This window comes from Pipra filicauda, unplaced genomic scaffold, assembly GCF_003945595.2.
Source record: "Pipra filicauda isolate LSUMZ 115617 unplaced genomic scaffold, ASM394559v2 scaffold666_size289731_pilon, whole genome shotgun sequence".
Taxonomy (NCBI): domain Eukaryota; kingdom Metazoa; phylum Chordata; class Aves; order Passeriformes; family Pipridae; genus Pipra; species Pipra filicauda.
The window spans coordinates 1-12,443 of NW_024104827.1; the positions used below are offsets into that span (position 1 = coordinate 1).

At 52.8% G+C, this 12,443-nt stretch overlaps 1 protein-coding gene across 6 annotated transcripts in view; it reads right to left on the minus strand.

Annotated features, from left to right (window-relative positions):
• Positions 1-207: 207 nt before the first annotated feature.
• CEP164 (centrosomal protein 164) overlaps positions 208-12,443 on the minus strand; it is a 32,514-nt gene continuing 20,278 nt past the window's right edge. For 4 of the 6 annotated variants that reach the window (XM_027739275.2, XM_027739276.2, XM_027739273.2 and 1 more), the window contains 20 exons: positions 11,463-11,675; positions 10,174-10,305; positions 9,770-9,986; positions 9,111-9,188; positions 8,716-8,847; positions 8,335-8,457; positions 8,104-8,247; positions 7,802-7,885; positions 7,354-7,422; positions 6,831-7,009; positions 6,359-6,485; positions 5,894-5,961; positions 5,516-5,723; positions 5,071-5,178; positions 4,303-4,417; positions 3,448-3,792; positions 3,181-3,247; positions 2,736-2,852; positions 1,746-1,836; positions 208-472 (listed from right to left, as the gene is read on the minus strand). In XM_027739275.2, the coding sequence (XP_027595076.1) occupies positions 380-472; positions 1,746-1,836; positions 2,736-2,852; positions 3,181-3,247; positions 3,448-3,792; positions 4,303-4,417; positions 5,071-5,178; positions 5,516-5,723; positions 5,894-5,961; positions 6,359-6,485; positions 6,831-7,009; positions 7,354-7,422; positions 7,802-7,885; positions 8,104-8,247; positions 8,335-8,457; positions 8,716-8,847; positions 9,111-9,188; positions 9,770-9,986; positions 10,174-10,305; positions 11,463-11,675 (2,710 nt within the window). In that variant the 3' untranslated portion in view covers positions 208-379. Of the gene's footprint in view, positions 1,837-2,735; positions 2,853-3,180; positions 3,248-3,447; positions 3,793-4,302; positions 4,418-5,070; positions 5,179-5,515; positions 5,724-5,893; positions 5,962-6,358; positions 6,486-6,830; positions 7,010-7,353; positions 7,423-7,801; positions 7,886-8,103; positions 8,248-8,334; positions 8,458-8,715; positions 8,848-9,110; positions 9,189-9,769; positions 9,987-10,173; positions 10,306-11,462; positions 11,676-12,443 lie in introns of all 6 variants that reach the window. The other 2 variants (XM_039388557.1, XM_039388558.1) reach the window with 2 other exon arrangements.

Here is a 12,443-nt window from a genome sequence, read left to right on the forward strand (position 1 = left end):
GGAAGGATTGCCATGTTTCCCCCAGTATCCAGGAAACTAAAAGCAAAATCCCTACAGACAGGGGTTGGTGCAATCCGACAGCAGATGGGAAACCCGTGTTTTGATCCCTCCCTTCCTAGAGAGGACTAAGGCTGGCTGAGTAATTACAAAAATTCTAAGAAAATAAGCAAAAAAAAAAAAAAAGTAAAATAAAATATACAAACATTCTTAAGAGTTTTAAAATGATGCTCATCAAAAATATATTTCTATTTGCATGTAAACATCCCCCTGCCGTGCTCACGGCGTGTGCCAGCACACACCACCCAGGAGCAGAGCAGGAGGGGGCTGTGCATCATCACCCACCCGAGGAGCACACACAGCACGGAGGGTGAGGGGCATCTCAGGAGAAATGGCTTTGAAGATCATTTTTCACAGATGGGATCCCTTGAAGTGCAGGCGTCCTCATCAGGCAAAATGGCAAGTGGCTCGGCATCTTTTTAGGGCATAAAATATTTAGAGTCAGCTTGGAGAAAACACTGACAACAGACAACCAAACACCACATTCCTGCTCAGCAGCACGAAATCCTGACCCCTCCCCGCCGGGTAGAGCAGCACCATCTGCCCCCTCCCAGCTCGTGCATCCCAGGGGGCTGGGATACACTCTGGACACGGCCTTTCCCAAGGAACACGACTGCAGCCACCCAGGGAGCAAAGCCACGAGCCACCATCTCGCAGCTGAGGTCCAGGAGCTGCTCAGCCCAACCCCTCAGCCAGCTTTCCAGTCTCCAGAGCCCGTCCCACAACTCTCCTCTCCCAGGATCCCTGTGGAGCTGCTGCAGGAGCAGCCAGGCCAGGCTCAGGCTGGATGCCCAGGGCTCCCCAGCCCTGCCCAGGGAATATACAGACAGGGCTGTATATACAGACAGAGCCCAGCTGCTGAGCTGAGCCCTGGATCCCTCTCCCAGGGCATGGAAGGACGCAGGTGGGGCTCTGTCTCGACATTCACAGCAGACTGAGCTCCTCAGCAGTGCCTGCACCAGCAGACACTCCTCACACTCCCCTGCCATCCCTGCTCCCGTTGCCGTTGGCACATCCATGGCACGGGAACAGAGCTCCCACAGCTGCTTGGCTGAGCAGCTCTGGCCAGTCTGGCACAGAGAGGAGCAGGGACTGCTTGTCCAACGCTGCCATGGAGAGCCACTCCTGGCTCAGTTCCTGTTGCTTCCACCCCAAACAAGCAGAACATTCCCCAAGAGCCAGAATCTGTCATTCCCTGACTTTGTCCCCAGACTCTGCACCATTCCACTGCTCCTTCTCCCTGCTCACCCGTGCCACAGGCCAGCTGACACGGCCCACCTGCCATGGAGCATTTGCTGGGCTCATTTCCTGACACGTTTCCTCCAGCACAGTCTCAGCTGGATTCAAATCCTCCCCCTTGACCAGTTACTCAAAGTCCTCCATGATTCACAGCTCTGCCTCACCACTGCTAGAATACTAATGAGGGAAATGTTGATTTATCGAAGCCCTGATATGTCACCGCTGGATTAAACAGTCTATAAAGTATATTTGGACACATTACAGGATTAGAAGAATCCACCTGGGAAGTTTGCTTCCTCCTTCCTCCACTCTCTGGCAAAGAGACTTGTTTTCAAGGACACACAGACTCAGCAGTGGTGGCTGAGTGGGCATCACTGAGACCCAGCACACCACAGGGAGACCCCCACCACCTCTCCAGAGAAAACCCCCACCTCTTAGTAGTGGTACACCTTAATTTGCCTGTTTTCATCCATTCCCAGCTGGAGGAGGCTGGGGCTGGTGCTGCTGGCCGGGGGCATCTGTGCACGTGGGGAGAGAGGTCTGGCAGTCGGGTGAAGGAAAAGCCTGGCTTAGAGCAGGAATTAGCACACCTGAGCACAGCCAGACAGGGCAGGTACTGAGGTACGGAGCCAGCCTTGTGCACACATGCTGTATTTAGCCTGCTGCATCCCAGTCAAATGGAATTAAAGGGGGATTAGGGAATTCAGAGGTGCACCAGGCTCAGGACAGCACAGAGGCCCCAGGGATTTGCTGCTTACAGTGAACACTGGAAGAGACACCAACATACCACACAGCCTGGAAACATCCCTGCTAACAGCACAGAGAGGTCTTGCCCTCTGGATCCAACCTCATGCTGCAAGATGCCTTGAAATGGGAGAAGAGCTCCAGGAGGAGCCCAGCCCTTGTGGCCACCCCATGTGCCAGGTCAACATGTCTCCAGGTGCCCTCACTTCATCCTGGGCTGCTCAGCAGGGCCTGCCCATGGCAGACCCCCTTCTTCCCTGCCACCTCCTCCACTCTGCACTGTTTGGTACACATTTTTTAAATTCTCACGTTACCAGCTCTAACTGCTCTTTTATGGCAGAGCAGCATCCCTAAAGAGCATCACAACCAGGGAAAGGAAGGGAGGAGAATTCCTCAGTCACTAAAGAGCATCACAAGCAGGGAAAGGAAGGGAGGAGAATTCCTCAGTCACTAAAGAGCATCGAGCATCACAAGCAGGGAAAGGAAGGGAGGAGAATTCCTCAGTCATGTACAGCTCAAGGAGCAGCAAACAGGTTGCTCATGCTCTAACTGTTGAGCACCACATTCCCTTGCAGAACCAGACACTAAAGTAAAAACTGCTTTTCAATGCTTCGGTGCTCCCAGTTCACTCACCTCCTCCTGCCTGTTGCAGGGAGCAGGAACACAATTAAAGGCCAGACCCAGGTAAAGGATACGCTTTTGAGTCCTTCCTGAAGCTTTTCAGCCATTTCTTGTTGCTCTCGATCATCCCTTCGACGCTCATCTTCCCCGGCTCACGGAACCTGGAATGCTGCAGCTGCCGGATTTGTTCACTGTGGCACATGAGAGAGAGTGAGAGGGTGGCTGGGAAAGAGAGGTCTGGGCAGAACAGATGAGAAAGTGATGGGCTGTTATAGAAGGAGCCGCCGTTACCAAAAAGCCACCTCCTCACCTGAGCACGTGGCAGTGAACAGCTAATGTGATAACTTATTAATATTATTTTTAATATGTAATTTGTTATTGTTATTTTTAATATGTTAACACGTTGTTACCAACACGTAATTTACAATTTGTTATCTGCTTGCTATGTATGTGACCCAATAATCACCCCAGAGAAATGACAGCAGCACAGTGCAACATCTCAAGGAAGAAGACCCTTACTCTGCAGGTATGTATCCCAGCTTGTTGTCCAGAGGCTTGGGATTCCCACTGAGTGATGAGATCCCATCTGGAAAACAGACATTAAATACAGACTCACCAAAATCAACATTCCTTATCACTCTTTATCCCATTAGCACCCTTCCTATCAGCAGCTCCAGTGCATCTGCCCTTCCAGCATTGGAAGGGTGAGACAGCCAGAACTTGCAGGGCTGAGAAATCAAAAGCTGAAGGCAAGGAAGAAGAACGGATTAAGGACAGGAGACTCACCTGGGAAATACCTGTGCCATTTCTCTGCCAGGATGTTGTCCACTGACCGCCCTGAGATGGAGACACCAGCGCTCAGCCCACTGTTCCAGGCCCACCTGTCAGTGGAAGGCACCCTGGAAATATCCCCCAGGGAGCTGCCTGCCTGCAGGCCTGCCAAGGAGGAATATGTGGACAGAGGGATGCCATCACGGGCTGTCGAGGCGAAGAGAGGAGTGTGGTGATGGCTCAGGGAGTCCAGGACACCCAGGACCCCGTTCAGCTCACTGGTGATACACTGCAGAGAGTCCCTCAAGTGCTGGATCTTGTCCAGCTGGGGGACAGGCCACAAATTCGTCCTCAAATCAACTGAAGAAAGAGAAGAGAAAAAAGGGGTCGCAGGCAAGTGCTAACAAGAGCAGCCTTTGTGCAAGCAACCCAACCCTCCTGCCCCTCCTCCCCTGCACAACTCCAGCTACAGGCAACTGAAGGCCAACAAAAAGCACATGCAGCAGAGAGGGAATTGCAGCAGCCTCTCCTGCCTTGGATGTGAGGAAGGGGAAACCCAGACTCCTGCAGAAGAGCAATACAGCTCTGCAGCAGCAGAGGGAAGAGCTGCAACCAGATTTTACAATGCACAGAGATTTCAAGGGCAAGTTCGTGCACAGTCTCCATCCCTCTTATCTGCCACTACAGGCAGGAAACAAGTTTTTCCAATCAAGTTTCATGCACAGAGCAGTCCCAACCATGGGGACCAGACCTGCCTTAGACACCACTGAGCACAAGTGAGAACATCATCAGAGAGGTGCAAGGCAAAGCCAGAATAGGTCTAGAGCCTCACAGGTTGGGCACAGCACACCGAGCCAGTCAGGCACTTACATTTAGGCTGACACAGTTCTCCAATGGATGCACTCTCTGTGTCCTCAGAGTCACTCAGATCAAAAGTCACCACCTTCTTGCAGGCAGCACTCTTCAGTGTATCCTCATCTGAGAGCTGCTCAGGAGGAAAACAAAGCAACAAAACCTGCTGTATCATCCCTGAAACATAACAGCTGCTGGAAATCTGCCTACAGCTTGTCTACTCAGTCAGGCACAGGTCAAGTGAAGGCAAACTCGTCTTCAGTCCCTGACAGCAAAATCTGAGTATCAAGAGACTGCTTAGGCTCTGGAAGTGAGAGGCCAAATCCAACAGCCATGTGAACTGGCCCTTCTAGACAGGAGGCAACGTGTTTTGGGCTTTAAATAACCCTCAGAACTCTTGCAGGGCTGGGTTCCCTCTTTGCACCATCCAAAGTCTGTGCTCTTGCATCTGTTGCTGCCCTGCCCAAGGCCACGTGGTCCCAGGCAGAGCCAAAGACATTCCAAGGCTTGCCTTGGTCAGGAGAGCAGACTCCATCCCAGACCTTGTTTTCTCCAGGCTCTTTTCCAGGCTGCTCTCTAGAGCCACACACTCAACAGTCTCTTGTGATCTCACAGAATGTGTTTCAAAATCCAGCTCTGCTGGCAAACTCCAGTCTCTGGCCACCAGCTAAAGGGCCCTCACAGGGACCACCAGGCCCTCAGAGCCTCCAGCCTGGGGGAGGAGGCCAAGAGCTCTGGGCAGGGGGAATGCAGCTGGGAAGACCCTGGGAGTGATGCTGGTGTTACCTCCTCCAGCAGTGAAGACTCCAGCTGGCTGAGCTTCTCCTCCTTCTTCTGCAGCAGCACCTGCCCTTTCTGCATGGCCGACTTCATCTTGTCCAAGTGCTTTGCCTCCTGCAGGGGATCAACAGCCAGGCAAGGAGGGAAATTAAACCAGAATGACAGGAAACGATCTATGTTAGCAGTCAGGGTGACTTTCATTATCTCAATCTGCTCAGTACAGGAAATGGTGCTGCTGGAGTGAAACTGCCCCCAAGTCCTCGACAGCTCGGGAAGTGGTGTGGACAGCGAGCAGAGCACATGGCTCAAAGCCCAAGGAAAGGAAGGTTTTACTTCCAAACCCCACTTCCAACAGGGTCAGCACACCTGCAGAGCCAGGAATTGATCCCAGGGCTGTGGGATTGTTTGTGCAGCACAGTGTCCACTCCCTGTGAACGAGCTCAGGGCTCACCTCCTCCAGGTTCTGGCGCATGCCCTCCAGGAGCTGGGAGCTGTGGGGATCCTGCAGTGCCTCCTGTGCCCTCTGCAGGTCCTGGCGCCACTGCACCCTCGCAGCCTTCAGCGCCGAGTGCCTCCTCCTCATGGAGCGGGTCTGGTGCCGCAGGAACTCCTTGGCACTCCGGAGGGAGGCCCCTTCTGCAGAGATGTAGCTCCGGACACTAGAGCAGAGAGGCAGGGCAGGAGTCCCGGCTGCCTGTGCCCTCCTGCACGCCTCACACAGCACCTCCCAAAAACCAGATTGTCAGTGCACCGTGTGTAAATCCAAGCCAGAGCATTTGCTTGGAAAACCAGAGCGAAAAGAAAGGCTTTCTGGCACGTGGATACTCACGGGTCACACTGGAAGTCGCTTTCCTCGTGGCTCTGAGAGGCTGAAGAAGCAAGTTCTCTGGATGAGGGCTGAGGAGGTAAAGCATTTCAGAAATTAAGAAACGTGTATGGGAAACAGAACCCCAGGGCTCCTGTAAGAATTCCATTAGGAGCAAAAACTTGGAATGACATCACCATGGTACTGCCTAGATCCAAAAACAGTGCCTGGGATGTTCTTCATGTGATTTTTGAAGGAGAGACAGACATTTCTATTCCAACTCAAGCCCTGCTTTTGACTCCAGTATCCCACACTCCTCTCCACCCACTAATAACAGATAGAAATCAGCAAATACTACTGAACACAGTGGCAAAGAGAAATGCATCCCCTCAAATGATTTCACACAGAAGGAACAGAAGTTGGGATTTTCAAGAGAGTTACAGCCTCAGATCTCACAAAGCAAACACCTTCAGAGTCTGCTTTACTCACAGCTTGAGTACTTTCTCTCAGGTCTTCAATACGGAGCTCAGCTTGCTTTCTTGGAGACTCCACACTCTCTTCTGCCTCCAGTTCTTTCAGAGTCTCCTGCCTGCTCCTGACTGCTTCCTCCAGCTCACTGCCACAGGAAAGGAAACAGTGGAGGCACCTGATTAGCCTGCAGTCCATCCTGGCTGCAGTGGTGTCCAGATTCCAGGAGGGAAAGGGCCACAGGTGTGTAAGACAGCACCAGTGTTGGTTCTGTGCCAATCATAACCCCTGGCTGGGCAGGGAAACTGCTTCCCACCCTTCCCCAGCAGCTCAGCCACCTCAGGAAAGTCTCTGCATTTCAGTGCTCCTCTCACAGCACCTCACTAACCACACGAGGCAGGTGTGGAGGAGACAAACAAACCTGAGGAGCAGAGGTAAAGGAGCAAATTCCCACCCTGAGCTACTGATAGGGAGGGAAACTGCTCCTACCCACCCGATGCGCTTCTGCAGCCTCTGGCTCCGGGTCTGCAGCAGGTCCACCTGGGCCTCCAGCTCAGCCTTCTGGTCCTGCAGCTCTTCCAGAGACTTCCTCAGCTGCCGGACGGACTCGAGGAGGCTGCCATGCTCCTTCCTGCTCTCCTCCAGGCGCAGCTGAGAGGCCAAAGCAGCTTCCTAGAAGAAAACAAAAAAAATCCCTCATGGTCATTTCCCCAGAACCAAAATAAGAGGCACACACAGCACACGAGGGCTCGCTGCCTGCACGGCTCACAGGGGTCCAGAGCTGCACACACACCCCCCCCAGTCCTGGAAAAGCAGGACTGTCTCTTCTCTTTGGGAAACAGCTCAGAGTTAATCCACCTCCCAGCAGGATGGCACTCCAGACTGGGGCAGGGAGGGATTTTCAGCCTCACAGTTTAGAAGCAATGGTTTCTCTTCTTTTTAAAGCCACACTTCCAGCGTGGTGCCCTCAGCCCCAGCAGCAGCAGAGCCCCTGTCCAGAGCTCAGGCATACATACATCCCTTTCCAGCTGCGTCCTCCTGTCCTCATCCAGCAGCTGCTGCCTTTTCCTTCGCAGGTCCTCCTCCTGGGCACAGGTGAGAGAGCAGGTGAGTGTCAGAGCCAGGAGACTGAGCACCACCTCAAGGACAGACATCAGGCCCAAGTTTCAAAATCCCCAAGGACTGTCAGATTTGCTTCATGATCCCTCTGCCCCCTCACAGTCACTCACTGTCCCCCAAAGCACTGAGCAAACCCACAGCTCAGGCTTTCACTGCAAACACCAGCCCTGAGGCTGCACCACCAGGAATGCTTAGCCCTGCTCTGACCTGTGATGGAAGTTGTACCTGCAACTGGGACAGCAGCAGAAGCCCTGGCTGAGCATTTCTGACCAGTTCCCCATGAGGAAGCAGTCAAAGGATTGGCACAGCTAAGGGAACCCCTGTGAGCCCACCAGGCCGACTCACCTGGCTGAGGAGCTGCTCTGATCTGGCTTGGAGGCTCTTTGCACGTATTTCAAGCTCATTCTCCGCATCCTGGATTTTTCTTTCCTGCACAGAGACACTGACTTAAAGAGAGAATGGTACAAATTCCTCCCTCACCTGGCAGAGCTCTGCCACAGGGGGGACAACACAGGCTGGGAAGCACGACCTGTTACTCGTGTCAGTGCCCCTGGGCTGTGGAGGGTGGCAGGGGCACGAGGTGTGGGGTAGGTACCCTGGGCACCCCCAAGCAGCCAGGTCACAGGGAGCAGAGAGGTGCCCCTCACCTTCTCCCTGTGCCTGTGCTTCAGGTCAGTGAGCCTCCCCTCCAGCTCCTCCTGCAGAGCCTTCACCTCGGCGTTGTGGGACTGCCAGAGCTGCAGGGTCTCGCTCTGCACCCTCTGCAGCAGCTCCGACCTCCGCCTCCGCTCCTGAGTGGGGAGAGGAAAAGCCCTCAGTGCAGCACAGGGCTCTCCACAAGTGAACAGACACACGGGACACTGTCTGGAGAGCGGTACCTCCTCCTCAAACTGCTCCTTAATCCGGGCTAAGGCCTCCCGGTGCTCCTGTCTCATCCTCTCCATCCTCCTCTCGTGGTCTCTCTCCACCTCGTGCCGTTTCTCACTCATGAGCTCGCTGAGCTGTGGGGATAAAAGGGAAGATGTTCCCTTTGAACGACAGCACTGCATGACAGGGAACCCCCAAGAATCAACCTCCCACACGAGTCCAGGGATTGAAATCCAGAGTGTGATCAGGTTGTGGTCTGGGGAGCACAAAGGCTTCACCCCAGTGAGGTGAGATATCCTCTCCCCTAAGGCCCCACTGTCACCCCTGGGCAGGGGACGTGGGCTCTCAGACCTCACCACACCCCTGGGGAGAGAAGGTGGGTGAACACTCACCTCCCGCTCGTATTCCTTCACTTGGAAGGCTTTTTGCTGCACTTTCTGACCCGCTCTCTGCAAGTCTTCACGCAGCTGAGCCTCCTGGCTGCTCTGTGCCTCTGCTAGCTGGGTTTGCAGGCTGGAAATGACCTGCCATGAAAGCCACCCACAGAGACTCGTCACCCTTCCGACAGGCTCCATTCAGTGCCCTCCTACAGGGAGCCAGCAGCACGGCAGAGCCCTGCCTGCAGTCTCACCACCCCCTGCCTGGAGCATGGCCAAATGCTGAGCCAGACCAGAACCACGGCGAGGAAGTGGAAAAAAAATTAATGCCGCCCTCCCTGGCCACCTTTGGTGACAGTGTGTGAGGAAAAACCCAACAATTTACATACTAAGGACCAAGGACACTTTACCTCACGATGCTTCTCTTCTGCTGCAGACTTCAGTTGCTGGAGTTCACCTGCAAACTGTTTCTCCAGCTCCTCTACTGCCTGTGGAAACACGAGCAAAACAGTCTGGGGACATGATGGATTTGCAATTAAATTCTATCCATAAGCATCAAAAAGAACAATGGTAACTCCCTTCCAAACTGGATCACGTACAAGGTGCCTTTACTCTCTCTGTGCTTTCCCCCTCCCAGGGGTTTCGATGGATCTCAATCATGCTGTGCTCAAAAACTAGAAACTGCCCCATTCAAGGACTCCCCATGTCCCTGGAGGACTAAAGCTGTACCCAAAGTGGTGTTTGGAGCTGATAAAGTGGTTTCATTTAGTTCTGATCTGATAACAGAGCTTGGTTTAGCTTAGCAAGACACACAACTATCCTGCTCTTGTCTTCAAATTCAACGTGGCTATTTAAATAATTGTTAGTTAATCACCATTGTAATAACAATTGGGGGAGTTCTCCCCTCCTCAGTGTGCCCCTAACAGCCCACTTGGCACCTTCCCTTTGTGCTTTAAGTGCATCATAAACACACAGGTGTGATTTAAATCCCAGCGTTTCAGCATTGCAATGCCAGCCAGGTCAGCAGGAACAGCTCGGGGCTGACCCTGATTTGTAACAAAGATCTCACCTTCTTCTTCTCCCTGTCTAACCTCTCCCTGACCTCGCTCAGGAACTGTTCCTTCTCTCGTTCCAGCTCCCTGATCTCCTTCTGCTGGGCTTCCTCCATTTCCAGCTTCATTTCCTCCAAGGCAAGCTGCTGCTTCCTCTCCAGGCTCTCCTTCTCCTTCAGCTGCTGGGATTCCCACTCTTCCCTTAGTTTCTGCAGCGTGGCCTCCTGCTCTGCCCTGGTAGGTTTGTAACAAGGACACAGAAGTCAGGATTCAGTCCTGCCCAGTCAGGGCTCAGACCTGCTGCCACAGCAGGGAAACAGTTCTGAACCTCCACTCTGAGCAGCTGCTGGTGGCGTGCAAGATCCTTCCCTCCCAGCCCAGCACGGTTTGCATCCCCGGGGATGGCAGCACAACTTCTCACCTCATCCTCTCCTCCTCTGCCTCGGTCTCTGAGGCGATCTTGGCTCTCAGCTTCGCCAGTCTCTCAGCTTCTTCCTCTCTGACACGCAGCTCTTCCTCCTCAGAAACCTTTGCCAAGTCTTCCTCTGGAGTCCTGGGAGATGAGCAGCCAGAAAGAAAAAGAAAAAAGGTTCAGGGGGTTTTAAAACCTTCCAACCACCTCCCCAAGGGCTATAGCTCAGCTGCTGCTCCCACTTGGCTGTACCTGCCCAAATTATGCTCTCTCAGGGTTCCAGATCTTTCATTTCCCCCACACCTGCAGGACCTGCTGCTGGCACAGGAGATGCAGCCCCAGCATCACACCTGAGCAGTGTGGTTTTAAAACACACCATATCATCACAGGCTGCACTTAGTTTGGGGATTTTTTTGCAGGTAAATGAAATCAACTCTCATTAAATGGATGCAGGCTCCCAGGCAAGGTACCTGGATGCATTAGTACATCTGGAAGCTCCATATTTCCACATGACACCTTTTACTACATGTTTTCCCCTTCAGGTGCGTTTTCTGCATCTTCCTTCACACCCAGACTGCATCCCCAGGACATCTCATGTCAAGATGCTGTTTCTGGCTGCTCAGCGTGCTAAGAACATGAGTATCAAGTCCACCAAAATAATATACAAGCCTCAAGAGAAAAATTCCCCCAGGGAAAGGACACAGCTCCCAGTGTTGCTCTCAGATCCTGGGTTTCACACAGCCATCCCTTCTGCCCTATTCCTGGAAGCCTTGTTTGGAAGTCCCTCTGTAAAACATGCAGCATCAGAGCTCCAGATAGACCCTCTGGGGTAACCTCATCTCCTCTAACGCTCCCATTTCCAGTCCTGTTACGACCATTTAGCCCAGGATTTGAACATCTGCCAGGTGGCAAAGCTCCAAGCACTGAACTGGAAACTTCTCCCAGGTTAAACATAAGAGACAAGTTCCAAAGGCTGCGTGTGCATGGAATCAGAGCTCATCTCACAGGAGGTGGCAGGATGCTCTCCTGTCAGTGTTGGAGAGCTCTTTCCTGAGGCTGCCTGTGCTCTGACAGCAGGGCACTGTCCCTCCCAAGGTGTGCAGATCCTCATGCACAGAACTGTCCGAGGCCCACATTCCTCCTCCTCCCTGAGAGCCTGGATCTTGCTCCTTTCCCACACCTCTGGGAAGCAGCACCACTTCCAAGGTGGTGGCTACCACAGCACAGGTCTGTGACCAGCAGCAATGAAATCCCAGCTTGGAAAGGCTCAGGGGAGGTGGAGTAAAAAAGGCAAGTACCTGAGGGATTTTTCTTTTTGCTGATCAAGCTTCTCTGCTTCCTCCTCCTGCCTTGTCTCCTCCTGGAATTGCTGAATTTTCTCCTCCTTTGCTTGAAATAAATGAATTTCCTCTTGCTCAAGCTCTGTCTCCACATTCTTGGCTATTTCCTCCAGGGATTCTTCTCTAGGCTGGTTCAAGGACTGCTGGTGCTTGATTTCCTCCTCAGGTTGCCTACCAAAGAGAAAGGTCCTTTGGCAAAAGGGCGACAGAAAACGAAGTAACACAAAAGGAACAGCAACATCCCCCCCAAAGAGTATCAAAAAAAACCCCCAAAAATCTCAGAACCCCCTAGTCCAGAAGCCTCACTCAGGCCCACCAGTGGTGCATCATCAGCTCTGACTGATAAATGACACCCAGCCCCAGCAGCACTCCTGAACAACTCGGATTTTGGCCCACCAGAGCTCACCTTGTGAGGGCAATACTAGATCATGAAGGATCTAGTAGCTACAAAGCCCTGGCCAGGCTGGCAGGCACAGGAGCAGATGCCACCAGCACCTGCTTCCAGCCCAGGGATTGGTGTTTCTGATGGACAAGGTATTTCTCTGCAACTGCAACCTGAAGTGTGCTGGGAGTTTGCCAACTCCAGGCAACAGAAAGCCCCCAGCACTCCAAAAATTCAAACCCAGTCTGGTTCTAATTAAGTTTTTTTTTTTCAGACAGACAGCAGCAAAATTATAAGGTCTGAGAGAGGCTGAAGGGGAAGGAGGGGAAAACTGAGATTAGTGTATGAAGAAAAATTTTCATTCTTTGCTAGTGCAAGCTGGAGCAGGAAGGTCTCACTGTGCTGTGAGACTGCCAGCATAAGGCAGAGTGACTTCTGTTCTGCCAGGAATCAGGGAAGTAACAGCCCCAGTTATAGAGCCTCGAGTCAGAAGAGAAAAGGTCACTTCTGCAGCCATTAGCAAAAAGAACAAGACAGGAAGGTAGTGGGGTTCTGCA